This window comes from Hirundo rustica, chromosome 17, assembly GCF_015227805.2.
Source record: "Hirundo rustica isolate bHirRus1 chromosome 17, bHirRus1.pri.v3, whole genome shotgun sequence".
Taxonomy (NCBI): domain Eukaryota; kingdom Metazoa; phylum Chordata; class Aves; order Passeriformes; family Hirundinidae; genus Hirundo; species Hirundo rustica.
The window spans coordinates 9,815,787-9,841,463 of NC_053466.1; the positions used below are offsets into that span (position 1 = coordinate 9,815,787).

General features: G+C 54.1%; 2 protein-coding genes across 6 annotated transcripts in view; one reads left to right on the top strand and one right to left on the bottom strand.

Moving 5' to 3' along the window:
* The first annotated feature begins 539 nt into the window (after window positions 1-539).
* On the top strand, window positions 540-5,838 carry SLC8B1 (solute carrier family 8 member B1). 3 transcript variants are annotated; one of them, XM_040081271.2, is made up of 15 exons: window positions 540-692; window positions 1,154-1,306; window positions 1,404-1,456; window positions 1,562-1,619; window positions 1,864-1,969; window positions 2,050-2,217; window positions 2,315-2,422; window positions 2,505-2,561; window positions 2,741-2,871; window positions 3,044-3,185; window positions 3,553-3,674; window positions 3,859-4,012; window positions 4,088-4,168; window positions 4,665-4,729; window positions 4,813-5,838. In XM_040081271.2, exons 1-15 carry the CDS (start codon window positions 555-557, stop codon window positions 5,008-5,010), a joined length of 1,734 nt encoding a protein of 577 aa, XP_039937205.1. In that variant the 5' UTR covers window positions 540-554; the 3' UTR covers window positions 5,011-5,838. The 3 variants fall into 3 exon arrangements, with proteins under 3 accessions (XP_039937205.1, XP_039937207.1, XP_058278813.1); XM_040081273.2 differs by lacking the exon at window positions 2,050-2,217 and having other exon boundaries at window positions 554-692; XM_058422830.1 differs by lacking the exon at window positions 1,154-1,306 and having other exon boundaries at window positions 554-692.
* Window positions 5,839-6,682: 844 nt separating this feature from the next.
* The window catches only part of TPCN1 (two pore segment channel 1), a 42,056-nt gene continuing 23,061 nt past the window's right edge, over window positions 6,683-25,677 (bottom strand). For all 3 annotated transcript variants that reach the window (XM_040080723.2, XM_040080725.2, XM_040080724.2), the window contains 21 exons: window positions 25,259-25,347; window positions 24,642-24,676; window positions 24,034-24,092; window positions 23,180-23,279; window positions 22,135-22,251; window positions 21,169-21,293; window positions 19,922-19,970; window positions 19,651-19,714; window positions 18,828-18,872; window positions 18,028-18,084; window positions 17,883-17,936; window positions 17,474-17,546; window positions 17,162-17,269; window positions 15,925-15,996; window positions 15,049-15,138; window positions 14,230-14,345; window positions 13,519-13,565; window positions 12,919-13,072; window positions 11,508-11,644; window positions 10,739-10,819; window positions 6,683-9,291 (listed from right to left, as the gene is read on the bottom strand). In XM_040080723.2, the coding sequence (XP_039936657.1) occupies window positions 9,169-9,291; window positions 10,739-10,819; window positions 11,508-11,644; window positions 12,919-13,072; window positions 13,519-13,565; window positions 14,230-14,345; window positions 15,049-15,138; window positions 15,925-15,996; window positions 17,162-17,269; window positions 17,474-17,546; window positions 17,883-17,936; window positions 18,028-18,084; window positions 18,828-18,872; window positions 19,651-19,714; window positions 19,922-19,970; window positions 21,169-21,293; window positions 22,135-22,251; window positions 23,180-23,279; window positions 24,034-24,092; window positions 24,642-24,676; window positions 25,259-25,347 (1,795 nt within the window). In that variant the 3' untranslated portion in view covers window positions 6,683-9,168. The remainder of the gene's footprint in view (window positions 9,292-10,738; window positions 10,820-11,507; window positions 11,645-12,918; window positions 13,073-13,518; window positions 13,566-14,229; window positions 14,346-15,048; window positions 15,139-15,924; window positions 15,997-17,161; window positions 17,270-17,473; window positions 17,547-17,882; window positions 17,937-18,027; window positions 18,085-18,827; window positions 18,873-19,650; window positions 19,715-19,921; window positions 19,971-21,168; window positions 21,294-22,134; window positions 22,252-23,179; window positions 23,280-24,033; window positions 24,093-24,641; window positions 24,677-25,258; window positions 25,348-25,677) is intronic.

Genomic DNA, 25,677 nt, shown 5'->3' on the forward strand with positions numbered 1-25,677 from the left:
GAGCGGCCAGCCGCCTGGGAAAGCGTCGCTGTCGCTTTAAGGGCGGAGGGTGGCGGCCCCTTTAAGGCGGGGGGGCCGGGAGGGATCAGCTGCCCGCGCACGGCAGCGGGGCCGCGCCGACACGGTGGGGCCGCGCCGTGGGTGGGGTCTCCGGGTACCCCCATCCATCCCCGCAGCCCCGCCCGGGATCCCCTACTTACCCCCGGGGTGCCCGTCGCCACTCGCACCGCGGCCTCTCTGTCGCCTCTCTGCCCTCGGGGGTGCCCCCGGTCTTTCTCCGTGGGGTGTGGGTGCCGTTCCTCTCCCTCCGCTCGGGGTGGCCCCGGGCTGAGACCCCCGACGGGGACGGGGCTCAACCTGCCCTCGGTGGGGAGGGCTCTGCTTTTTATCCGTTTTATTATTTTTAGCGTTAATTATAATTTCCATTTTTATTATTGATTTTTAACGCCTCCTCGCCCCGCACGGGGAGCGCGGGATGGGGGTCCGGGGGCAGCCCCCGCTCTCTGCCCGCGGGGACCGCTGCCGGTGCTAGGTGTCCCCAGGGGCAGGGGGCCATGGGGCAGGGGCCCACGGGGCTGGCCGTGGTGCTCAGCCTGGCCGGGGCTCTGCCGGCCGGGACCCCGCTGCTGCTGGACGTGGGGCACACGCTCCCTCCCGCGGGGGATGCTCTGAGCCGCGGACGGGGCCTGGATGTAAGTCTGGGGGCTGCGGTGGGATTTGGGGGGGACGCCGGGGGGGATTTGGCGCTGCCGGGGCGGTGGGGTCCTGTCCCGTCCCGTCCCCGCTTCCATGTCCCCGCCATCGCAGCAGGGATCTCACCAGGATTTCCTCCGCTGCTGGTTTTCTCCTCTGAAAACATCGCTGCTTGCCAGGCCGGCGTCTTCCCATGGCCCAGGGTGGGTGTGGGCCGTGTGGGGACAAGGATGGGGTGGGGACAAGGGCTTCCATCTCTGCTGGCCCTGGCACAGCCCTCGACCCACGCACATGGAGCACAGGTGGGGAAACTCAGGTAGGAGTGACAGTAACCTGCCGAAAACAGCCCATGGCAGCGCTTGTGGGGGCAGTGTCCGCTCAGGGTGCCCCATGGCAGCGCTTGTGGGGGCAGTGGGTGCTCGGGGGGGCCAGGCCAAGCCCCCTCCCCTCTGCCCTGCAGTGCTGGGAGGTTCGGAAGCACAACAGCTCCGAGTGGTGCCACTTCATCCGGAGCAACCCCGACTGCCAGCTGGATGGGGGCTTCCTCGACTACCTCGGTGGGGTCTTCTGTGTCTTCCCGCCCCAGCTGCTGCCCCTGGCTGTCACCCTCTATGTAAGGAGGGGAAAGGGCGGTGCTGGGGATGCTCTGCTGTGGGGGCATGGGGTGGGGACCCCACTGACCCCTCTCTGTGCCACCCCTGACCCCACAGGCTCTCTGGCTCCTGTACCTGTTCATCATCCTTGGTGTGACAGCAGAGAAGTTGTGAGTGGCCTCACAGAGGAGGGGACTGTCCCCAGAGTGACCAGGAGCCCCGTGGACCCCAAGCAGCCCCATCACCTCTCTCTGTCTCCTTTTCTGCCCTTCCAGCTTCTGCCCCAATTTATCAGCCATCTCCACCACCCTGAAGCTGTCCCACAACGTGGCAGTATCCTTGGCAAATCACAGGGGCCCTCAGCCAGGAGGGGTGTGGGGACAGAGCAGGGGAGGTGGCCGTGACAGGGTCACTTTGTGTCCCCTCGGCACCGTGCCAGGGGAAACCAGTTTGGAGGGTGAGCTGGAGGTGACAGTGGGACAAGTGGTCATGTGCTGGCGCTGCACAGGAGCACACAGCACCCATGTCCCCACGGGGAGGAGCACACCAGGTCTTTTCCTTGACGTCCCCTCTCCATGGTGTCACCTTCCTGGCCTTTGGAAACGGGGCACCTGATGTCTTCAGTGCTGTGGTGGCCTTCTCCAACCCCCGGACAGCGGGGCTGGCCATCGGGGCCGTCTTTGGTAAGGGGACCCCACTGCCGTGTCGTACGGGGCAGCGTTTTGGAGCCGTGGGACGTTCCCACGTCGCGCTGTGTTGGCAGGTGCCGGTGTGTTTGTCACCACGGTGGTGGCCGGGGGCATCGCCCTGGTCAAGCCCTTCACGGCCGCCTCCAGGCCCTTCCTCAGGGATGTCATCTTCTACATGGTGGCCGTGTTCCTCACCTTCGTGGTCCTCTACTTGGGCAGGATCCGGCTGGGAGAGGCTCTGGGTGAGCGCTGTGGGAGCTGGGGATGGTGGGAGCAGTCTGGGGGTGATGGGGGCAGCCTGGGGGTGCCGTGACCCCCCCCATCACTGCCCCATCTCAGGTTACCTGGGGCTCTACGTGTTCTACGTGCTCACCGTGGTGCTCTGCACCTGCATCCACCGGCGGCAGCGCAGGGACGGGCTGGCCCCTCCCGGACCCTGGGAGCCAGGTAAGGGCTGCCCAGCTGGGATGGGACCCCCTGTGATTTGGGGTCCCCTTCCACTTCCCCTGCCCGCTTCTCTTCCCCGCAGAGATGCCGGCAAATGTGGAAGAGCCGGAGCCCTCGGGCACAAACAGTGGCGACTATGGTACGTTGTTCCCTGTGGGCTCGGGGCTGGCTCTGCTCCATCCTCGGGGGTCCCAGAGCCCCCCAGGCTGCCGCAGGTGTGACTGAGCCCTGGGGACACACAGAACCGCAGCCCCGTGCTGGAAGGGCTGGGGAGGACAGGGAGCCCCCACCCCGCTCAGTCCCTGTGGCCCCTCACAGGGGAGGAGTACCGGCCCCTGCTGCCCTCCCAGGAGACCTCCCTGCGCATCCTCACCACGGCCCTCAGCCCCCTGGACTACCGCAAGTGGAGGAGGAAGCCCTGGTACTGGCGGCTCTTCAAGGCCTTCAAGGTGACCTAGGGAAACACAAGCCAGGAGGAGCCCCCCAAGGGGACATCCCCGTCCCTGCTGGCCCCTGGGGCTCTGTCCCTGGGGCTTTGCAGTGGGGATGGTGGCACAGGGGCAGTGGGGTCAGGAGCAGGGCACCTGGCAGGGTGTCCCACATGGGTGTCCCCCATGCCAGGTGCCCGTGGAGCTGGTGCTGCTGCTCACCGTTCCCGTTGTGGACCCCGACAAGGATGACCTGAACTGGAAGAGACCCCTCAACTGCCTGCACATCCTCACCAGCCCCCTGCTCTGCGTCCTCACCCTGAAATCGGGCGCCTGTAAGAGCCTGGGGCAGTCCCAGCTTCCAGGAGGGGACGGGGCTGAGAGTGCCACCAAAGCCCTGGGGACTGTGAGAGCCCATCAGAGCTGCTCCCCATTGTGAGGAGGAGGATGGGCGGGGAAGAGCCAAGCTGTGTTTGCAGCTGGATACACCCTCACAAGGGTGGGGGGCTTGGCTGCATCCTGGCCCTGGGGGGAAAATGGAGCAGGCCCAGTCTGCCTGGGGAAACTGAGGCACAGAGGGGAGCAGCTCTGTGAGAACATAGGGTAGAGGTGGCTTTAGCTGACGAGGCTTTACCTCCTGCCTCGAGCCTGGTGGGATCCTGTCCCAGCCTCTCTGACGCCTCCTCTCCCCACCGTGTGCAGATGGGCTGTACCAAATCCAGGGCATCTTCCCAGTCTGGGCACTGGTCACACTGGTTGCCTCTGCCCTGGCCCTCATCATCTTCATCACCACAAGCAATGAGGAGCCACCCAAGTACCACTGTGTAAGGTGTCCCCCCGCCCTGATCAGCCACCACGGACCGGCACAGCCCGCTCCAGGCTGCGCTGAGGCTCCTGGGGCAGAGCAGAAGCTGGGACCTCTCTCCCGAGTCCCCAGGAGGGACAGCAGGAGCTGTGCAGGGCCCTGTGGGATGCACACATGGACCAGCTTGCTCCTCTTCCTGTCAGGTGTTTGCCTTCCTTGGGTTTTTGGCCAGTGCCATGTGGATCAACGCCGCGGCCACCGAGCTGGTGAACGTCCTGCGGACCCTGGGCATCATCTTCCAGCTCAGCAACACCGTGCTGGGCCTGACACTGCTGGCCTGGGGCAACAGCATCGGCGGTGAGGGCTCTGCCGCTCCCCAGTGCCCCCCTGGCACACCCTGGGCTCCCCCTGCCAACCTCCTTTTTTCCACAGACGCCTTCTCCGACCTCACCATGGCCCGGCAGGGCTATCCCCGCATGGCCTTCTCCGCCTGCTTCGGGGGCATCATCTTCAGTATCCTGTGGCTGCCAGGGCCAGGGTGGTGGCACGAGGGGCAGGAGCTGCCCCAGTTTCCCTGCCTAGAGCCCCTTACGCTGCGGGATCGCTGGAGGGGAGCTGGATCCATCCCAGAGTCCCTCCGAGGCTGGCAAACCCCGCAGTGTTCCCACGGTGCAAGGGGACACGGAGCTATTTGGGAGGGGCAGGGACAGAGCCAGCAGCACCTCCCTGTCCCCACGGCTGCCCCAGCTGGGCGGGAGTTTGGGCTGGAGCCTGGCAGATTCGGGATTTGCCAAAGGGAAGGAGGAGGGCAGGGGGCTGTGCCTCGCTCCCTGGGTTGTGGGTGGGCCCCAGACAGCCTCAGGGCTGTGTTCACCACAGAGAGAGAATGCTTTAGCCAGGAGGTGCAGGAAGGAGGAGGACGTGGGGCAGAGGGATATGAAGGATGTGCTCAGTGCCGTAGCTCCCTTGAGCTCTCCTGTGCTGTGTGTCCATCCTGAACGTGCTCCAGACATCCTGGTCGGCGTGGGCCTGGGCTGCCTGCTGCAGATGACCAGCAGCCAGCCGCTGGTGAAGGTAAGGCCGTGGTGGCACGGTGACACAGGCCGGGCTGGCGGCAGCACCCCGGGGTCACCCCACATCACCCTCCTTTCCCACAGCTGGAGCCCGACAGCCCCCTGGTGTGGGTGCTGGCCGGGACGCTGGGGCTGAGCCTGGCGTTCTCCTTCGTGATGGTGCCGGCGCAGTGCTTCCAGCTGGGAAAGGCCTACGGCCTCTGCCTCATCACCTGCTACCTGGTGTTCCTGTGCGTGGCCCTGCTCACCGAGTTCAGGGTGATCCACTTCTCCACCCTGTGAAGGGCCCCAGGACATGCAGCCCTGGATCTCGCTCTGTCCCCTCCCCTGTCCCTGGCAGGGGGGCGAGGGCACCTCGACGTGACCGTGCTGCCAGAGGTGCCAGCCCAGCCCTCGGCCCCTGCTGTCCTTTGGGGAAGGAGCTGTCAGTGCCCACATCCTCTCCTCACTCTCTAATCCATGTAACTTAAGGAACTCCGGGCAGGAGCAACATCCAGGCCTCAGCCGTGTCTGGTCGCAGGACCAGAGGATGGGGAAGCTCCAGCTCAGGGGTGCAGCAGGAGAGGTTTTGTCTCCAGAGCTGCTTCACCTCCCCCTCCTCAGCTCCATGCAGTGCTCTGGGACAGAGCTGGGCACTTGTGACTCTGCCCAGGCACACGCTTGTCCTTGGGAAGGACGGTCCCTGTTGGCACCATGGGCTGGAACAGCAGACAGGGCAGAGCCAGACAGGGTTAAGGGGACACAAAGCTCCGGGGACGAACTGGGACAGCAAAGCCTGAGGGAAAAACAAACACCAAACCAAGGGAGGCGGGTTTCCCCTGGTTTGTTTTAGTGTTTTTCAACCTGAGTTTCAGATCCTACTTTTCTCCTCCTGCTGGGGTGGGCAGAGCTGTAGGAAAGGACCTGGAGGTTTCCACACACAGTGTTGACCTCTGGCAGGACTAGATTTAGGCACTGTAAAAATACTGCAATAAAATAAATTAAAAAAAAAAAAATACAAACAAACACAAACCCAACCTTGACTTTTGCCTGCTGCAAAGGCCACTCCTGCTCTGTGCTGGTGTGACACAGCCCTTAGTCAGCACGGAGCCTTGGGAGGGGAGAGGGAACAGCCCAGGACCCAGAGTGGTTTTTCCTGAGGGAGTGGGGAAGTGGTTTCCAGCAGCTGAAGTCCCAAGAGCACTCACGTGCTGCCACACTGGGAACGGCCACGGCACGGGGTCAGCACGGCTCGGTCCCTGCAGACAGGGACTCCTGCAGGGCCCACAGGGCCGGGAGAACGGAATGGGGGGGCTGGTGGTTGTGCTCCCGGCTGGAGGGTCCAGGGGCACGGGCTGGAAAGCGAATTGTCCCTCCGGAGGGACACCACAGCCCCGCTCCACGGGAGAGCGGCGCATTGAGCAAACACCACAACTGTCAGACCTGGTCCTTCCTCCTTTACTCCTGGGCCTGGAGCATTTCTCCTTTTTCTAATAGATACCAGCAGCTTTCACAAATAACCCTTCCTTGTGCCTGCAGCCATTGGCTCTGCCCCGAACTCGCCCCGGCAGCTGCCGGAATGATCCTGGACACAACGCCCACTTCCTGCCACAAGCAGGGCTAAAGCAATCGAAACCCTGGCCAACATCCCAGGACAGAGGTGCAGGGTCAAACACCCCTTCTGGCCTCAACACTGCACCGGGGCAGCTTTAAAAGAACGAACTTTGAAAGCGTTACCTTGATGTTTAGGGGAAAAACCTGGCAGGGGGGAAGGCGGAGGGGAAGGCAGGCTCTGGAATGCCCTGGAACAGGAATGTGGAGCAGCTCAGCAGGGCATGCAAGCACAATATTCCCAACACAAACACTTGCCACCGTAGAGGATGGGCAGGCTCCTCTTCAAACACTGGAAATGCTCCAGCCTGGCCAAACCCCACCTCTGGAATAAGGAAGGAGGGAAAGAGGAAAGGAAGCCGCTGCCTTTACGAAGCCGAGGATGCTCTTTATTAGTGCGCCTGAAAAAAATCTAGAGAACATCTGACAGACACGTCCATAAAATCGGGGTTTTTTTTATAAACAAAACGCCAGCATACAAAATCCTTCAGTGCTTCCTCCCGTGCTCCCTACAAAATGATTGTCTCCGTCGTCAGTCGGTGTGTCGGGGGAGGGAGAGGAGGATAAATAGAAGGGGATGCCCCGTACTCAAACTTTGTTTCCTTCCAAAGTCATATGGAAGAAGCGAACTCCTGCCACCCTCCTTGGCTTTACAAAAGTAATGAACACAGCGGGTATGTGGGGGAGGATCAACACCTTGGAGGCAGCAGCCTGACCCCAGCCCTCCAGGGAGCCCTTTATTGCATCATCGGCCCTCAGTGCCTTCCTCAGCACAGCTTAAAGCCACAGCTCTTTCATACCCAGAAAACACCACCCCAAAAAAAAAAAATAGAAAAAGTCACCGACAGCCCTGCCAGGAGAAATTTGCTGTAGGGGAATGCGGAGATTAAACGCAGCCACATTTTTTTCCCCCCACTAACCTTCACAATGCTCATTCATCCTGGCCACAACTTAAAGCACAATAAACACCATCTCCTGCAGCCCCAGGACTAATCTGGATAAACCTCCCGGGCTCTGACTCCACGCAGAGCAACTGCAAGAGCAACAACTGCACTGCTCGTTAATTTGTGGTTGAATTTATGGTTTGGAAAACAGCCCTTTAAGGTCCTTCACGGGTCAGCTCAGAAGTAGTTTCATACCTGCAAGTATCCAGAAAGGAAACAAAGAGTTGCTGGTGAGGCACCCAGGGAATTTGGGCAAGGGTTGGGAGCAGCCACCGGTGCGTGTGCTGCCCGGGAAGCTGCAAACCCGCTCCTTCCAGGCGCTCCCGTGGAGGGGGAGATTTCCAGAAGCAGCTCTGTCTGTCTTGCCTCCCTCTGAAAGTCTCACCCAGCCATGAAATGCTCCTGAGCTGCCCGGGTAGGATCAGCCCTCTCCTGCTGTCCTTGTGCCACGAGGTGAGGCCACCGAGGAAAAGACGGGCACGTGGGACAAAGGGAATGCGGACACAGACCTCCCACTGCCTGATGCCGCCCCAGGAAGCTCCACTCCTCGTCTGAACTGAGGAAAGATCAAACAGCAAGAGGTGATGGAACCTCCCAGCTGCCAGGGACTTCCAGCCCTCAGAACTTCCGGCCCTGACAGGGAAGAGGGACTTGGAGAGACAAACTGTGACAGCTGAAGACACAACTGCCACATTCCCACAGACGTGGCAGAGCTGGGAGGGGATCCCTTCCCTCCCATTCCTCCTCATCCCTCAGCTCTCAGGTGCAGAAAAGCAGACAGGTGAGAAGAGTCCTCGTCTCCCACATTCCTCCTGCATCCAAAACCCAGGGGAACAGTAGAGCCCTTCGTGGATCTTCCAAGATCTGACTGAGCTGACGTTTTCCAGCCTGAGAAACATTCCTGCAAGGGAGGAGCTCCACTCTGTGCTCAGCTGGACTGAGGAGTGACCAGCAGGAGTGTGTGACGCCCAGGAGCTCTCCTTAACGCAGAGCCAGGCAGAAAAACGCCAGACTTGGAGTTGCAACGCCTCCCACTCCTGTTCCCAGTCATTTACCAGAGCTGAGGAGCAGCCAGAGAGGTTTTACAGAGCTGCTGGCCAAGTGGCAGAGCCCAACAGCCACATCACCCTGCAGAACCCCCTCCCCAAAGAGAGACACGAGCTCTGGGGTTTGCAGAGGTGACCCCAAGCCCAGGCAGTGCCACGGGCAGGACTGACCAGCAGCGATGCAGACACAGAAGAGACAGAGTCTCCAAACCCTGTCCCACCTATGCTCATACCATAACGAGGTGATGGCCCTCAGTTCTGCCTCAGAACTGTTCGGGGACAGCGAAATTCAATAATCAGAGCTGGAGCTACTACAGGGTGTGCATCTAGGTGTGCCAAAAGGAGGGGGAGGGCAGGCTGCCCTTCCAAAAGTGCCGAGATTTGACACCACCTCCCCCTTCTCTGCTAAGGAAGGTGGAGAAGAAACAAAAACTCACTCCCAGATCTTTTGTCCCTCGGTTAATGGTACCCTTTGAGCAACAGGGATCTTCCAAAAGGGCCGAAGTTTTACTGTAAAGCAGGTGACTTCAGCGAATTCCCTGCTGTTAATGGATTACACATCCCTTTCCCCAAGGTCTGTTAGTGGTAAGACGAGCAGCAGGAGCTGCAGCCTGGGCAGGGGCTCAGAGGGAGAAGGGCTCTGTCCTGCCCAGATGTGCTGAGCATGGGCACCACGCTCAATCCGTGTGCAGCAGCCTTCCCCAGAGCCCCCTGGGCCTCTGGCTTCTCAGCAGCCACTGCTGGGGTGAGATTTGATCCCTACATGGTACACTGACAGATCTATATACACCCTGCCAAGAGACAGGCTGGGGAGGAATACTCTAGGTTATTGCATAGAAGGTGGCTCGCGTTAGCTAGGCCTAAATGACAGTCTGGGAGCGCTGCCGGAGGCTCAGGGGCTTCAGAGAGCTGCTGGAAGCAGATGCAGGCTCTTGCAGTGGTGTCTGAGATTCCTCTTTCCTGGAGTGCTCCTCGTACCATTCCTGCAGCAGGGGAGCAAAGAGGCAGGGATCAGGCTGTGCCCCACACACCCCAGAAGGGCAGAGTCCTCTGTCACTGCCATGTCAGGGCACATTTTTTCAGGCACTCTTTCCAAAGCCCTAGATAAAGCCTAAACACCTGGAACTGATGCCTTAAGTTCTATCTCTGCTGTATTTCAGGTTCTGCGCTGCCCAGGGCGCAGCTCTGAGCTCACACTCAGGGTCACTCAACTCTCTGCACACAGCAGGGACACAGAACAAATCCTTTTCCTGCTGCACACCAAGGACAACTTCCAGCCCAAAAGCACAAACAACAGTGGCTAAAGGGAGGAACAAGAAGGATGAGACCTCACAGCCTGGAGCTGTAACTGGACAATTAAACCCCAATATGCAAATGGACCAAAACATAAAAATGTAAGACTGTGACTGCTTAGACATTTTGTGACCATTTTCAGTCCACCTTGGGTGCAGCCCTGGCCAGGCACTGCCCTGCCCAAGCTGAACCCTAAAGGCCTTTCAATAAATATCTCCTTTATTCCCCAGCTCTGTCCAGTCTCTGTTCCAGCTCAGCCCTCCCAAGGCATCACAACAACCCAGCTAACTGCAGCCTGGCTGTCGTGGCTGCACTCAGACCTTGCCACCCACAGCCCAAGGAGACTTCCCTCCCTCAGGATGTCCCTCCTGAACACCCAGGGCTTGAGTACAGCTATTCCCATGGTGTCTGGGGCTTGCAGAGCTGCTCCTGGCGCTGGGCAGCACCCAGGGTGTTCCAGGATGTCACATCCTCAGTCACAGACCAAGCACAACAGGCAGAATGACCCAGCCCCGTGGTAAATAATGTGCATTTTCCTTAGGGGGACTCAAGACTCATCCCCGGTCTGTCTGCTCTGGGGACAAAGGACAGGCTCTAATGGTTACCAGATAATTCTTTCAGCACTAATGATTACATCAGCCCACAACCTTCAACTGTCTTTGGCAGGACAGTGAGCAAACCCATGGCAGAAAGCTCCTGACCACAGATAGCACTGGCAGCAAGGTGCTAAAAACTGCTGATTTAATCATCACCCATCTTGCTCAGCCTGCAAACCGGGCAGCCTGGGCCAGGCCTCGGTTTCTGTGTCAGACAGACACGCCTAAGCTCAAACACAACCACATTCCAGAGGTTTAAGAGCTCTGTGCTCAGCAGCCAAGCACCAGGCAGCACCAAACCGTGCTCACAGCCCCAGCTCACAGCCGGGGAGCCCCGGGCAGCTCAGAGAAGCAGAAGTGCCTGTGCACACCCCCAGTGTGGTCACTGTGCACAGCCTGACACAGCTCTGATGTGCGCTGTGGTTTAACAAAGCCCTGGTCTCAGAGGAAAGCAGTCCCCAGTGTTTGAAAGGATGGGCTGTCATTCCAGGGAACGCTCTCAGCACAGAGCTGGTGGCAGCCCCAGCTCAGGCCCACGTACCTGTATCTCCTCCTCATACATCTTCATGCTCAGATCGCTCTTGGTCCTCGACCTGCGTCCCAGAAACACCGTGGACATTTGCTAAAGAGCCGGGGCAAGGAGGAGCAAACACCAACAAAGACATCCATCAGTCACTGAGCAGCTGGATCTGCCCTGGAACTGCAGACATCCTTCCTGTGGACACCCCTCACCCACTGAGGAGCTCAGACCACCCCAGGCTCCTTCTGTTGTCACCTGGGAGGCTGCAGCACCTGCCCTGTGTCATGGTGACACGGGGGTATCGTGGCCAGTGCTAGAACAACCACTTCAGCTCTTCCCAGATGCACGAGACAACAGTCCTGAGACAAGAGCTCATTTTCCCCACTTAGAATGTTTTAGAATGGAAGCTTAAGCAGTGCCAGGGGGAAAGGAAGGACCTGGAATCAATAATGCTCCAGGACTGTCCAAACCTTAGTGCATGATGGCACAGAGAGAGACAGGCAGAATTATGAGATCGTGGCTTCCTTAGAGGAAAACAAAATATGCTTTTTTCCAGTCAGGACAGCTCCAAGGGAAGTTTGCAGGCAGCAGGGACGAGCCTTTGTCAAGGCTATGCAAGGAGCAGCTGCTCCTTCTCTAGAGCAGCAAAATTTTGTGCTGCTGCTGAGTCCCTCCAGCAGCTCAGCCCTCAACACTACAGAGGCAGGTGGATCTTCTCTTTCCAGACAGACCAAGTGTCCCAGCACACCTCCCTCTCCTGAAGGTGAGAACCTGCAGAGTTTCCTCTTACCCCGTATTTGTCCATCTGCAACACGATCTTCTGCAGCTGAGCTGTTTCAGTGGCAGCTGAAGTCCTCTTGTACAGCTCAATTATGCCAATCACCTCCTCCTTGGAGATCTCCTTCTCCAGCACAATGCCATTATCTTCTGGAGAGGCAAGAAACAGAGGGGAAAAAAAAAAAAAACCCAAAGTCTCCAAGGTGAGCATTGCTTCAACAGCTGCTACAATAACCCTGGAAGGCAAAGTCTAAAGCACACAGGACAAAGCCAGAGGTCAGGTACAGCCTGCACCTGCTTTTGGGACTATGACATGGATATGCTGGACCCCCAACAAGGCATGGAGAAAGTTAACTGGTGTGTAAGGCCAGCAAACCTCTGACTCAAACTATTCTCATCAGGCTCCTTGGTATCTTAAAACATAAATAAATCTTGTAGCTTTTTTTTTGCTGGCCAGTAAATTAAGGAATCAAATAATCCCACAAGAGTTGCTGCCTTCTGACCTTCACCTGCCTCAGAGAGCTTGGGAGCCCTGGGCTAAGCAATGTCCTTCACTGCTCCCTTCAAACTGGGTGCAGGAAGGATCCCAAGTGTTTCCCTAATTAATTAGCTCCTGGGCCACACAAATTTGATCTTCTGGCACTTAAAAAAGCAGGGGGCTGGGGCCTTCACCTGAAGGAACAGCAGGAGAAGGGCTGTAAGGCATTAGTGTAGCTTTGGCAGCTGAATTAGCAGGTCAGGAAGGTGCCTGCAGTTCCATGCCCCCCAGCTGAGGAAAAGGACAGTGAGTAAGGGACAAGGGCGATGGAGAGCTCAGCCACTGCCAGTTCCTAGAGGAAAAGGCATGTCCTAAGTACAACCAGAGAATGGGGGAACAACTGGACAGGCAGTGTCTGCTGTCCTCCAGGTCGTGGCAAAAACGGCAAATCACCTCGGAGACACATCCTGCCACCAGTGAGGAAAGAAAATTGGTTTTAAAAAAAATTATCAATCTTCCCTTCCTGTCAGGTCACTCGTTGAGCTTTGCGACATCATTGCTGCAATGTTTCCTAGAAACCCTGCATGAAATGCACACCGACTTCCTATTTTCAAAGAATTTGCTTGAGATGGCTCAAGTGGTTGAAGTTTGTGTGTGTGTGTGCACACAAACATACAGACGTATACAAAACCCACATAAATACACCCACACACGCTTTTTGGGGAATTCTGGTGGAGAGATGAGGGGCAGAGCAGAAAGACCAGACAGAAATATCACATCAAAGCAAAAGAATTAGCTCAGGATGTCAGGCACAAAAAAAAAAAAAAATTGTAAAAAAAAAAAAAAAAAAAAAAAGTATTTTTTCCAGTCTCATTCTCTCCTAAAGACATAAAGTACCAGGGAGAGAAGACCCAACGTGTCAGGTGAGCCAGGCCTCAGTTCTGACCTTCTGAATCCTGGTTCTTCCGGGTGTAGTTCATGCGGAAGACAAAAGCGTCCAGGATGAAAGCCACGATGATGGTCATCACCACCATGGTCACAATGTAGAAGGTCATGAAGTACAGACGGCTCCAGTGAGTGGTTTGGGATGTCACCCCTTCCTAAAGAGGAGAGGGAAGAAGTGAGCAGCGCACAAAAGAAGGGAGAGGCGCCGTTCACTGCTTGTCAAGGGGCACAAAGCAGCAGAAACACTCTGGCCCCAGGGACTGCTTGTGCAATGCTCAGTGCCCCAACAGGTCCTCATAGCTCACGAGAGAGGTTCCTACAGGCAAACACACTCAACATCCAAAGCTGGTGGCTGTAAGAGCCCCTGTGCCACGAGAACACAGCCTGGACAGCAGGGTGACAAACTGGAGCACAGGGTGACTGCATCAGTCCAGCCTGTGAAGCCTGGAAACGTGCCCAGCAGCATGGCAGGGGTCAAATGCCTCCCAGCATTCAGGACCCAAAGATATCTGGCAACAAGTCACGGTGGGAAGAAAGCAGTGGTGGTGTGGAAGGTGAGCCTGAGCTGACAGGGTCCGTGCTGCCTGCAGGGTTCACTCACCATGATGATGTACCAGTCATTGACCACCGTCAGCTCAAACAGCGTCACTGCACAGGAGAGGGAGAAAACACACACAGGTAATTGTTCCATCCATCCTGACCCGCTCTACAGGGGTTTGTAGATAAAGTATCTGACTGGGAGGACTGATACAAGACAGCAGATCTGGAGAGAATGCAGACCCTCCCCACTGCAATGGCTTCAGACAAAGGGGGTCAGACCCACAGAACCTGCAGCATGGATTTGTCTCTGTTCCCTAAAGAAGCCAGACCTGACTCTTCACCGGAGAGCATGGAGACCTCTGAAATCTCCAGGAGATAAGCATTCTGCTCACACATTAGGAAAAATCACGGAGAGTAATCAACACATTCAAATTATCCTTCATCAGAGGGTTTAAAGAGCGGCATCGCTGTTGGTTCCTTAGAAGGGCAGTGACTTAATGGCCTCCTTAAACACCTCTGGTCTGATCACCAGCCAGAACTGATCTGCTGGCTTCCAGCTGCCTCTGAGAGACCTCTGCTCAGCCTGCAAAGCAGTCCTGGCACAATTAGTCAGCTGGAGCTCTCCAGACAGAAAGAGCAGGATGCTGAGCGAGGTGCATTAGCAGGACTCCCTGGGAGAGTCCCGGGCTCACATGAGCATTACAGCATTACAGAGCCATCCAGCTCCGCAGGAACACGGGATAATCTTTCCTAGGGACAAAAGTGCCCTTACCAAAGCTGTTCAGAATGTTGTCAAAGTTGTTGAGATAGTAATAACCTTCCTCCACAACTGTTTTGTTGCCAACGGTGTGGTTCACCCAGCGGTAGGAATCTGCGACAGTGCTTGTGCTGGTTGGAGAAAACAGGACACAGAATCAGCAGAGACTGGAAAGGCAAGGAAAACCTAAAAAATTATAAATATCAGCCCTTGTAGAAGCAATTTCCAGAAGAAGCGAGGCAATTTCCACCTCTTGGCCAACGCTTGTCTTTTCCTCTGGAAGGAATCCTCTCTCCTTCACAGCTCAGCACAAGCCCAGGGAGCACATGGAGTCCTTTTAATAATTCAGCCAATATCACACCAGAGAAGCTGAGAGTTTGAGTTCCTTGCCTCACACCCTTCAAGCTTGGCATTTCCAAGTGGTCTGCCGTCATTAAAGGTGAAAAGGGCTCAGGACAGCTTAGAGTCCAGCACCAGGTGAATTTATCTTGGGTGAATTTGTTGCTGGACAAGCAACTCTGCATCATAGAAACAGAATGGTTTGGGTAGGAAAGGACCTTAAAAGCTCATCCAGTTCCTGCCATGGGCAGGGACACCTTCCACCATCCCAGGTTGCTCCAAGCCCCATCCAGCCTGACCTTGGACACTTCCAGGCATGGGGCAAGAGAAATGAATTATGCCCTGGGTTTTTGCCACGTGTTGCCTTAGCTACAAAACCCCATTCAGCCCCATCCTCTGGCCACTTCTCCACAGGGGAAATGGAGCTGCCAGAGCTCCCTGCTGCTGGCTGAGCACCAGAAGCGCTGTTGAGGGGGCTGGATTTGAGATACTCACTTGCAGCAGTTCGGGTAGACCACGCCAGCGAAGAACTCCATGCCAACGATGGCAAAGCAATAGTAGAAGATCAGCAGGGTTAAACCCAGGCTGGAGGCAGAAACAGAAAGAGTACTGTGCTGCTGAAGAGTTGCTAAGGCAGGCAAACACAAAATCCTGGGCTGGTTGCTCTGGGAGGAATTTCCAAGGGATGGGAAGCAGCACTGGAAACCCCAGCCCACCCTCCCTGCTGCTGCGGCTCTGCAGTTCCTGGCCTGCTCTCATTCAGGGAGTCCTTGGACAAGGAGTTTGCCACTCACTGAAGAGAGAAACTAAAGAGCAGCCTGGATTCCCTCCCAGTCTGTCCTTTTTCTGTTAAACAAACATCTCTCCGCAGCTCCTTCACTAAAGAACACCACACAGTGTTTCTGCCCTCTCCACATCCTTGGAAGCAGGGACGGTGCCAAGAGCAGGGCTCTCCAGCCAGCTCAGGCCTCCTGCGAGGGAAGCAGGGCTGAGGGGGCCCCACTCAAGCACCAGGCTCCCTCTGCCCCACCAGCTCACAATAACGCTCTGCTGAGGACAGGGGAGCGCCCGGGGCCGAGGGGATCCTGCCAATGCCCTTCCCATGTGGGCTTCGGCCCTCAGCGAGAGCTGGGACGGGAGAGAAACATTCAAACAAGCAGGGACTCTTCGTTACCCTAACACAAAAGCAGGAGGAGGCCCAGGGTGTGGGAGCGCTGCTGCTCCGAGGGATTGCAAGATGAACGCTCCGGTGGCTGAGAAGAATCGGTAACGACCCACAGGCAGATGGCAGCAGGTTGGACAGGTCCCCATCCTGACCCCAAACCTTCACTCCCCTCTCCCTGCCATCGCCCAAAGAGCAGAAGTTGGTACCTGGCCATGCGAGGGAACAGCTCAAACATGGTGTCCAGGACGTTCCTGTAGCGTTTCTTCAGTTTGAACAGCCTGGAAGGAGAGGCCGGGAGTTACCCACCCCCTGCAGCTTTCCTGGTGCTGGGGGAAAGAGCTAAAAGGAGAACCCCAGCTCTCTCTCCCTGGCAGGTCAGTGACAGCGAGGTTTCCTGGCACCTCACTGCTCTCGCTCAAGTGATCTCTGCTCACCTTCCACTGTCCTGCTGTCCCTCTGAATGTTTATGACACATTCCGCTGTTTACAGCACTGAGGATCTCAGGGGGGGAAAAAAGGCTGTATTTTTACATGCCATGATGCATAAACAGCTGTTTAAAACTCCTAAAAATCGTAAGAACTTACTCTAGTCCCATGTACACAAGCTTTTCTGTGCTCCCCCCCATGACCCAATAAAAACTGATGAAAGAAAACTACACTGTGCCTGCTAATTTAAGATTTGGCAACCCCATCAGCCTTTAGAGAGAAAACACAGCTGCCAAACAGGCTTTGGCAGGGGAGGAAAACAGAAAACTTTTTTTTTTTTTCCCCTCTTGAGTGTCATGAAGTGTTTTGAAAATCCTCGCTGAAGAGCTAAATTACATTAGCTTGTTTTTAATGAAACATTTCGCCTCAAATCCCTTCCCCCTGTGGCTCTGGGGGTGTTTGTGAAGGTGAGTGTACCTGGGCATGAGAGGGTTAATCAGCCCCAGCTCCCTGAACTGCAGAGAGGTTACAGGCCATGGTCTTGCTCAAAGTGTGAGATGCAGTTAGAGCAGGGCAGTACTTCACCCTAGAAAGCAGCAGTCTTTGAGAACTGTAATTTCTGGTAATTCAATGGAAATTATTAAACTGGCTCAAACATCTCACCCCGACGGAAAAGCTCTTCTCTGAACAGCAGCAGACAATTTAGAGGAGGTATAAGAACCCCACGAAGGCAGACACAGGATAATCTGCCCCCAGTAAATCCCCTGATCTCCATTAGAGATCAGCTTAAGCTCCAAAGCACGGGGTTTTCATATCCCATCCCAAGTTTTTGCCACCCTTCGTTCCGATAACTCGGGCTAATCTCATTACGCCACGCAATTCCCGTTTGCCACGGTCACATTCCCACAGAGCAATCCTCGCCCTCTCCTGCTGGGGAGCTCAGTGCCCAGTGGGACTGATGGAAAACCAGCTGTTTCCTCCCACCTGCCCTCTGGAACCCCAGCCTCTCCCAGCTCACCTCAGCAGCTGGAGGGGTCGCAGGACCACGATGAAGTAAAAGGGCTCCATGTTAAACGCCAGTGCCATGAGCCCCAGAAATGCAAACAGGGTGACTGAGAAGTCAAAGCTGGAAAGAAAAATAAAATAAAATGAACTAAGAGCAGCGGTTTATCAGCAGTGCTTCAGCAGAGAAGAGGGATTGGTGCTGCTCCAGCCTAACAAGATGCACGAGGCCAGGGGCAGAATTGTGAAAGCTGGTTGATGGCCTCTCCTCTATAGGCTTGGCTCAGGAGTTGACATTTCCGACCCAAAAAGGTGAATGTGCACTTACAGATTCCAGCCTGAGGACAGGTACTCCACAGGCCCCAGCCCAGTGGTCTTCAGGAGCAGCTCCACGCCATAGACTGCAAAACAAGGGATCAGGAATGAGCAGGAAAGGCTCCTGGGAAGGTTTGCCCTGTTGGATGTGGGGTGATTTTAAAGGGTTTCTGAACAGGGTTTAACAGACCCCACCCACCCTCCTCATTCTCAGTGAGGTGCCCAAGAGACTCTTCCCCTCCAAATCAACAGAGTTTCCTGTGTTGATGGAGATTTCTCTCTGGGAAAGTCCACAGAACAATCCCTGCCAGGCACAGCATTGTTCTGGGTGGAGGCTCTACACCCCTGGTTAAGTTGTAACTCCAATTCCCTTCCCAGCTCCTCAGGAAGTGACACAGCTCTGCTGGGAGGCATCAGCTTACTTGTGAGGAAGACTATGTAGCTCCACGGGACATTCCTGGAGAAGAAATTCCCTCCTGCAAGACACAAGAACAGCTTTCTCAAGTCTTCCCTTTTTTTCCAACCCCCCAGCACCACAGTCCAGGAACAAGCTGTGATGTTTCCTACCCTGCAGCATGAAGGTTTCAACAAGAATCCAAATTCCATTCACAGCCACCACAGTGTCTGGAAAACAAAGGAAAAACCCATACCAAAACCACTCCTGAATATCCATTTTTTAGGCTAACAAAAAGAATATAATATAGGACAAGTGGCAGGGTCATTGGTTCCAACTCAATGAACAAACTGAACTCATAATTTGGAAATCTTCCCCCACATCTTTCTCCAGGCCTTTAAGAGATGCAGTGCCTTTATCTTCAAAAAGAAACAAAACTAAAAAAATTAAAAAAAAAAAAAAAATCCCATATTATTGAGTAGGAATAGATCACTTAGAAGCCAGCAGGCAGCACCAGGAGGAAGCACTCTTCCTCCTCTAGAGAAGCACAGACTCCTTCTCACAGGCAGCTCAGTTGCCAAGCAATCCCTCCAGCAGTGAGGATGCTCTCAGCTCCTTGAGAGCAGACAGAATGCGGCTGACTGGCAAACTCTTCCTCATCCAGCATCCCTCAGCTGCAAGATAAACCCCCCAAGGCTTGGGACAGCTGATCACCAACCCACCTGAAGGCAACAAGCTGACTCCTCCAGCGCCAGCCCCACGGGAGTGCTCAGTGGTGAGCCAGGGAGCCTCTCCAGAGGCAGAGCTGAGAGCCCAGGCTGCTGGTACAATGAAGCACTTCCCTCCCTCCCCACCAAGACTCCCAAAATTTGTCCATGAACCACACCAAGTCCTTGGAGGGCTGGCAGACACAGCACAGCAGAGCTACATGAGGAAGGGAGCCAAGCAGAGACAGCTCATGATTCCTACTCACACATAGTGTACTGGAACACACGGGACTTCACCAGGATGTTGATGCCTGAAAGGATGACAAAACAAGTGATTACACCATCCTCCATACCACAGATCCCTCTATCTCATCCTTAGAGACATTTTCCACACCAATCCTCAGCACAGAAGCTGAACAGATCAGTAGATGATCAACTTTCACCTTTCAGGAGCAAGTTTAAATTCCTTTAGAATTTTGGCAGCAATGAAGTCATTATCCTTAGCCCCCAGGATGCTCTGTTTGGTCTCCATGTGCTAATTCTGAGGTGTGGACAGAGGTAAATGCTCTGTCCGTGTTGGGAACAAGGAGGGTTGGGAGCATCAGCAAAGCTCTGAGGGCTCCTGTGGCAGCTGTGTTTGGATCACAGCTGTTCACAACACCTCAGAAGAGCTGCAGGTTCTTAATTCTGAATGGCTACATCCAGTCAGGAACCTTGGGACACAGGAGGTAAATTGGCCAGACACTGCTCTGATGGGGATCTCAGGCCTCTTCTCCCTTCCCAAACTGCTGTCCTTGACCTGAACGGGAGCTGCAAACACACCTTGGGACCAGGCAGCCAAACAGCTTCTGAGACAAACCAAATCCCACTCCACAGCCACTGCAGGAATATTTACAGGACAGAAATTGTCCCTGGAGACTCAGAATCCAAGTCTCTGGCGTCGGAGGATACACAGGGAGCTGGTGAGAAGGCCTTCCCTCAGGTGTTTGCCAGGGACATAGGAGAAAATCCCTTCAGAGTGTCCTGTCTTGGTAAGGAAATACCCTTTGTGCCCGCTGAACCCAGGCTGCCACGAAAACAGTGTGTTACCTTTAAAAATAAGGAAGGCAGTCCGCGGAAGGTCATCAAACCAGTGCTCGCGGTTCCGTTTTGCCTGCAAGCAGAACAGCCACGGTCAGCAGCAGCCAGAGCAGCAGCCATGCAAAAAAAAAGGGCGGGGATGGAGACCCACCCTCCCCACAACACCTGCTTCTCTTGGATTGCCTTTGTTTCTCACCCAGCTCCTCTCTATCCACTCCTTTTCTCCCTCTCTCCCTCCCACACACACGGTTCCCTTCTTCTCCACCCAACAAACTCTTACCTTCCATTTTAAGCCAACAACTTCATAGAAATTGTAAAAATCCTTTAGACTGCAAAACAGAAAGAAACATCTGATCAGGGCCTTGAGGGTGAGCAGCTCCTTAATTGTCCCTGTCAGACACCACCAGTGGAGAGTCCCTGGAAGTTATTAACTCCTTATCAGAACTGCAGCCACAGCTGACAGAACTCAACCGTGACCTCTTCCCAGCCTGCCCAAAGGTACCTGACTGACAATAGCCAGAATCTCCTTTCTGTAATGCTTCAGCCCTTAAGGGATACTCTGGCTCTGCTGAACTCCAGAACTTTACCACTGAGAGAAAAGACCTGAGGTTTAGATGCCAGCTCCAAGGGATGGAGATTGCACTGCTCTTCATGAAGAAGTCCTGGACTGGCTTAATTACTCGTACAGTCCTCTTCTAACGTCTTTGCACATTTTCTTTTCAAGGTAAAAATTAACTTTGAGAAAGGACATGAAAGCAAAGAAACTCATAGAACATGAGTGCCAGTCTAGGTGCTCGGGGTCAGGCCTGTAACAGCTTTTATGTGTCTGCAAGTGAGGATGCTGAACTTCTCAGACCCTTACTGGTGACACCGGTGCCCAAATTTCACAACTCAGTCTTTCTCCCTGTGCCATTTTCAATACTTCTCTGTGGCACTTGACTTCAAGGAGAAGCATCAGCACCAGTTTCATAGGAGAGTCACTTGGAACCTGTCTGTGGCCAGAACAAAGGAAAAGGAAGAGAAGGTCTCCTGCTCTAATTCCCTCTGCTCCCTCGCTGGCTGGAGTTAAGCTGCGCCCACCCCCCACCAGAACGGCAATTCTCTGCCTCATAACACAGAGGATGGCAGCCCTGAAAGCACCAGCAGAACCAAATTTTAATTAACAAAACCCTGGGGGGGACAGCCAGCTGCCGGATAAAAGCACAGACTTGTTGGGCTGCGAGGCTGCGCTGCGTGAGGAAATGCTCCTCGCAGGCTGCAGCGCTGCTCCCCAGCTCTGCTCCGGCACGGGAGGGGGAAGCAGCTCCTGCCTGTGAGTGCCAGCACAGCGCTGTATCCACCAGAGGGCACGCAGCAACTCCAGCACCTCCCGAGGAAAACCTCAGCCCGCAGGGTACCCAGCTCCCCCCGCTTCCCAGAAAAACCCTTCCTATCCCCACGTGTCAGACAAGGCTCATTCCACAAACCCAGCCATCCTCCCCGCAGCACAGCCCAGCTGCAGGGCGTGCAGCAGCAGGAGCATCCTACCTGACTAAAGGGGTATTGCTCTGGTTCAGTGCTTTGAAGGTGAGATATCGCTCCCTGGCGCACATCCGAGGCTTGTAGAACCGCAGCAGCCCTTCGAAGTGCTTGAAGGAAATTCCAGACGGCCTCTGGCAACAAAGGAATGCTGTCAGGAGCAGCAGGAACGCACAGAGGCTTTTAATTCTCACTCTGGGTTTGTTTTAAGCAGGATTTCATACATTATTACTGAGCCCCCTAAGTACCCCGAGCTATTACTTTAACATCCCAGGTCACAGAGATCAGAAAGCCTTCTTGGCAATTGGTCCCTCCAGAAAATGCAGAACTGCTCCCTGTTGCCCCATCACCTGAAAATTGTCCAACCAGACACCCCAAGCAGAGTTCAAGCCCTCTCCTTGGGAAATTAGCAGGCAGCCTCACAGATCCCATCATGGCACTTTTTTAAAGACCATCAGCTATGTGCACTAAACATGAACTCATCTACTAGAAGTGGGTTAGTTATTTTTGGGTCTTATTTCTCTTGCTGCTCCAACAAGTTAAGCAAGAAATCAACCTTCTCCCCACTGCGCTTGTCCCTGTAAAAAGTTGATTGTAGGTGAATTCCTTCTGTTTCTGCACTGTTCACTTGTGCAGGTTCTGGCAAATGGATTCTATATTCAACTGTACGACCCATCCCTCCTCTCAGCAGTGATGCCTGGTAAGCCAAACAAGTCCTCAAGTGACCCAGACTGAATCAGAGAGAAATCAATGATCACATGCGCTTCAGAACAAATATCCCTCATTCTACCAAGCCGTAACCTCACGCAGGGCTGAAATTCAGAATTCTCCAGAAACACGGGTGAACAAGTTACACGACTGAAAAAACCCACCAGCCCGTGGTGAGGCCGATCACAGGCAGCAGAGATAAATGGCCTTTTTTTGGAGGTGCTGTTTAAGCAGCCCAGCCCAGGGGTGCTGCTGACACAGCTGTACCTGTTTGGTGACCAGCAGCCGGTACGCGTGCTGGATGGCCGTGCGCTTGTGCAGCAGCAGGGACTTGAACTTCCTCTTCTCAATGTCGTTGAAAGTGTCAAACACAACAGCCAGAAGCTGAGAAGATGGGGAAAAAAAAAAAAATAAAGGGTTGTTTTGACCCTTCTAATCTGCAGGGTTTCAGGGAAGCAAGGAGAGGCACTGCCTGCAGCAGGAATGCTGATGGAGGAGGGACAGTCAGCGAGGTCCCGCTGGCACGAGGGATCTCACAAAGGCATCCTCAGGATCATGGCTCTGATCCACTTCTTGGAGGAGGTCCAGATGTTTCTGGCCTCTCAACACTTGCTAGTGGATTTTAAGGGCTATGGCTAAACCACACAAATGCCAGCAGAAAACCGTACCAAAAGGTTCATGAAAGCGCCCTGATCTGTTCCTGGAAAGCAGGGTTTGAGGGCTGCTCTCTGCACTCACTTCCTGGGAGCTTTGGCATAGCAAAGCTAACTCTCCATCTGGGAAGGCAGTGAAACCCATCCACAAGCATGAAATCCCTCACCCTGGGTGGCAGAATTCCTCAGCTCCTTTGGCAAGCCCTTTTCCAGCACTCACATCCTGCCCTGGGCAGCCGTGCTCTCACTCTGCAGTGATCAGCACTGCAGTCCTGCCGCACTGAGTAATCCCGTCCCCTTCAAGCTGATTTACAAAGTATTTCGGGCAAGTCCAGATAATAAAATGCCACTTTATGATAAATAATTAAGACAGAGAAGGATAATAAATTCCAAGCAACCGAGTATGTCACTCCAAGCACAATATTAATGGGAGAGTAGCTGAAAGATGCTCATATAATTTGGTTTTCTGTGATTTAGTTCAATTCCTCGTGGTTAGACATTAAAAGAGTTCTATCTGTAGCCGAGCTGCCATCTCTAGAAGTATTCTGCCAAAGGGTCTGAGATGATTGCAGAGCAGTTCTGGGAACGGGGAAGTCTCTGCGGAGCAATGAGCTCCAAAACCAGGCAGAGGGAAGGGAAGTGCTCCCCCAAGGACTCACCAAGTTCATGATGAAGTAGAGCTCAATGGAGAGGTACACGATGAAGAAGACACAGGACCAGGGGTTCCGGGCGTAGGACGGCATCATCACGTCAGGGAAACTGCACCCCAAAGGACACAAAGGTGAACAACAAATAACTCATGGTAACAATAACACATCCCACTGCACAGGCAACAGGCACAGGGGGGTGTGTGGGTGTGGGTGTGTGTAAACTCTCACCTAAAGATGTGCACGTTTGTACAAAACTCGTGGAAAAAAAAATAAGCATGGCAAGCACACCCCTCGTGCACCCCAAACACCAAATGGGATTTGTGAAGTGGTTAAGGGCTGTGCTTCGATACTTAACAACAGCAGTACAGCCTCGGTGCAGGTGTTACAACCTCAGATTTATTCCATCCTTTGCTAATTTCTTAATCCTCAGGGCTCTCCCTGACAGCAGATCAATATTTACTCACTGCTGTTATCCCAATTTCCTAGCAGACAGGTGAACTGCAGCACAGGAATAGGAAGTTCCTTCTCAACAGCGAGCTGTTGGCTGACAAAGGAGCACAAACACAAATTTTCCCTTCTTGGACCAAGGCCTAACAAAGCTCTTTCTCCCCTTATTGGCCTCACAGTGATGAAGATGTCTGAGTCCTGAGAGATAACTCTGCAGCTGAGGTCACAGTGTCCTAAAGTAAAATGAAATACCAATTCTTCCCATGCAGGCTGACCCTGGACATCTCTCTCTCTCTCTCAGACAGAGGAAAGGGGTGACCCATTTGGAGCCAGAGCATGTCTGCAGATAAACTCATGGCTCTGCCAGACTCCTTTGGGACAAAGGGACAGACTGAGACAGAAGAGCATGAACTTACTTTGAAGTGGTCAAAAGCACAAAGAGATTCACCAGACTGTTCTCTAAGGTATTGAAGTACTGAAAGAAAAAAAATTCCCATGACAAAATGCCAGCAGGAATCCATAGGGACATTTTGTTCAAAGAAACAACCAGTCCCCCCCACCCCTTTGGATGTGGCACTCCCACAATCTCCTGATGCCTTCCCTAGGGAAAAGTACTTCAGGCACTGGGCCTTTTTAAAGAAATGCTGAGTGAAAGGTTAAACCAAAAGCACATTTTTACAAGTACTTTCTCCCAGCCAGCCACAGCCTGGCAGCAGCAGGAACCAGCGGCTGCTGGACTCTGACCACAGCAGTGGAAGTGGCCAAGCTTTGCCCCAGACACCTCCTCCCTGGGAACAGTGGCAGGTGGCTCTTTTGGCTGAATGAAGGCATCAAGAACAAGGAACAACTCTGAGAATGTTCCCTTTGGGACATCCTGCCTGGGAGGAAGTTCCCTCCACAGCCTTCCTCCCCGGCAGAGGGTAAAGCAGGGTGACACTGCCAGGCAGCCCCTTTGGTCTCACACGGAATCAACTGTGACTGCTCTGTAATGTTGGGTTCTTAACGAAAGAATCAAGGTACTCACTGGATCCGAGTGGTTAGGAGAAAACAAGTAAAAACCTAAAGAGGCAGCAAAGAAAATAGAGGAGGAAAGGAAGGAGAAAGAAGAAACAAAAATAAAGTCAGTTCAATGTCGAGCAGTGGAGCAGTTCCCAAAGGGAAGGGCCCACGAACAGTAAATCCTCTCTGACACCCTGAAGATGGGAGTGTCTGGAAGACTTTCTCCACAGAGATTTGCCAATAGGTGTCATTGGCGTTTCACTGCTCCTTTTGGAAAATAAACTTCCTGGGAGTGGTTTGGAGTGCAGCAGGTACACTCCAGACACACGCAGTTGTGGGGATGCAGATTAAACTGCCAGTGTTGGGGAAGAGCTGGTGGAAGCAGGGCTTGAAAACACACACCACTGACTGTGCTCTGGAAGAGGTCAAAAGGACTTTTGTCTCAAAATCAAACACCCAGCTTTCAGATTTTTTGGATGTTTTAGCTCTGCCTTCTGGCTGACTGCAGATGAAATGGGATAAAGGGAAGATCCTGGCAACACTTTGAACCTAATCAGCTTTATATTCATCCAGGCTGTTCACACTGCTTTTGGACAATCACTGGTTAAGAGCATCGCTTCTCCATCCATAAATACAACTCACCCAGAATAGCAAAAATCACCATGAAGAAAAGCAGGAGGAGAAGGATGTCAATAAATGGTGGGAGGGACTGGAAGATCTGTCGCAGATTTCTGAAAAATAAGAAAACATTAATAAACTAAAATTTGCACATTTACTCCTCCAGGTTGTCAGGGGAAAGGAAAAAATACCCACCACCACCACCCCACACTTGAGGGCTTTCTTCCCACTCCCTCCAAGGATTAAAAGTAGAAAGCTTGCTAAATCAAGATCATTTCCAAGCTACCCATCTGTCCTTTGCAGTCAGCTCTCAGGTACTGCAAACAACACTAATGTCACGCTGTCAACTCTCCTTCTCCAGACTAGAGACCAGCCCTGATTCACTATGCAGTCTCCAGGCAAGCCAAGGAGCAGAGCCAATGCAGCCACACCCCCGTGCTGCT

Bases quoted from the DNA above. Each gene is read 5' to 3' on its own strand.
- SLC8B1 (XM_040081271.2), top strand. From the start codon at position 555: ATGGGGCAGGGGCCCACGGGGCTGGCCGTGGTGCTCAGCCTGGCCGGG. The intron at 1,970-2,049 runs GTAAGGGGACCC...CTGTGTTGGCAG, and splicing joins GGCCATCGGGGCCGTCTTTG to GTGCCGGTGTGTTTGTCACC. The intron at 4,013-4,087 runs GTGAGGGCTCTG...TTTTTTCCACAG, and splicing joins CTGGGGCAACAGCATCGGCG to ACGCCTTCTCCGACCTCACC.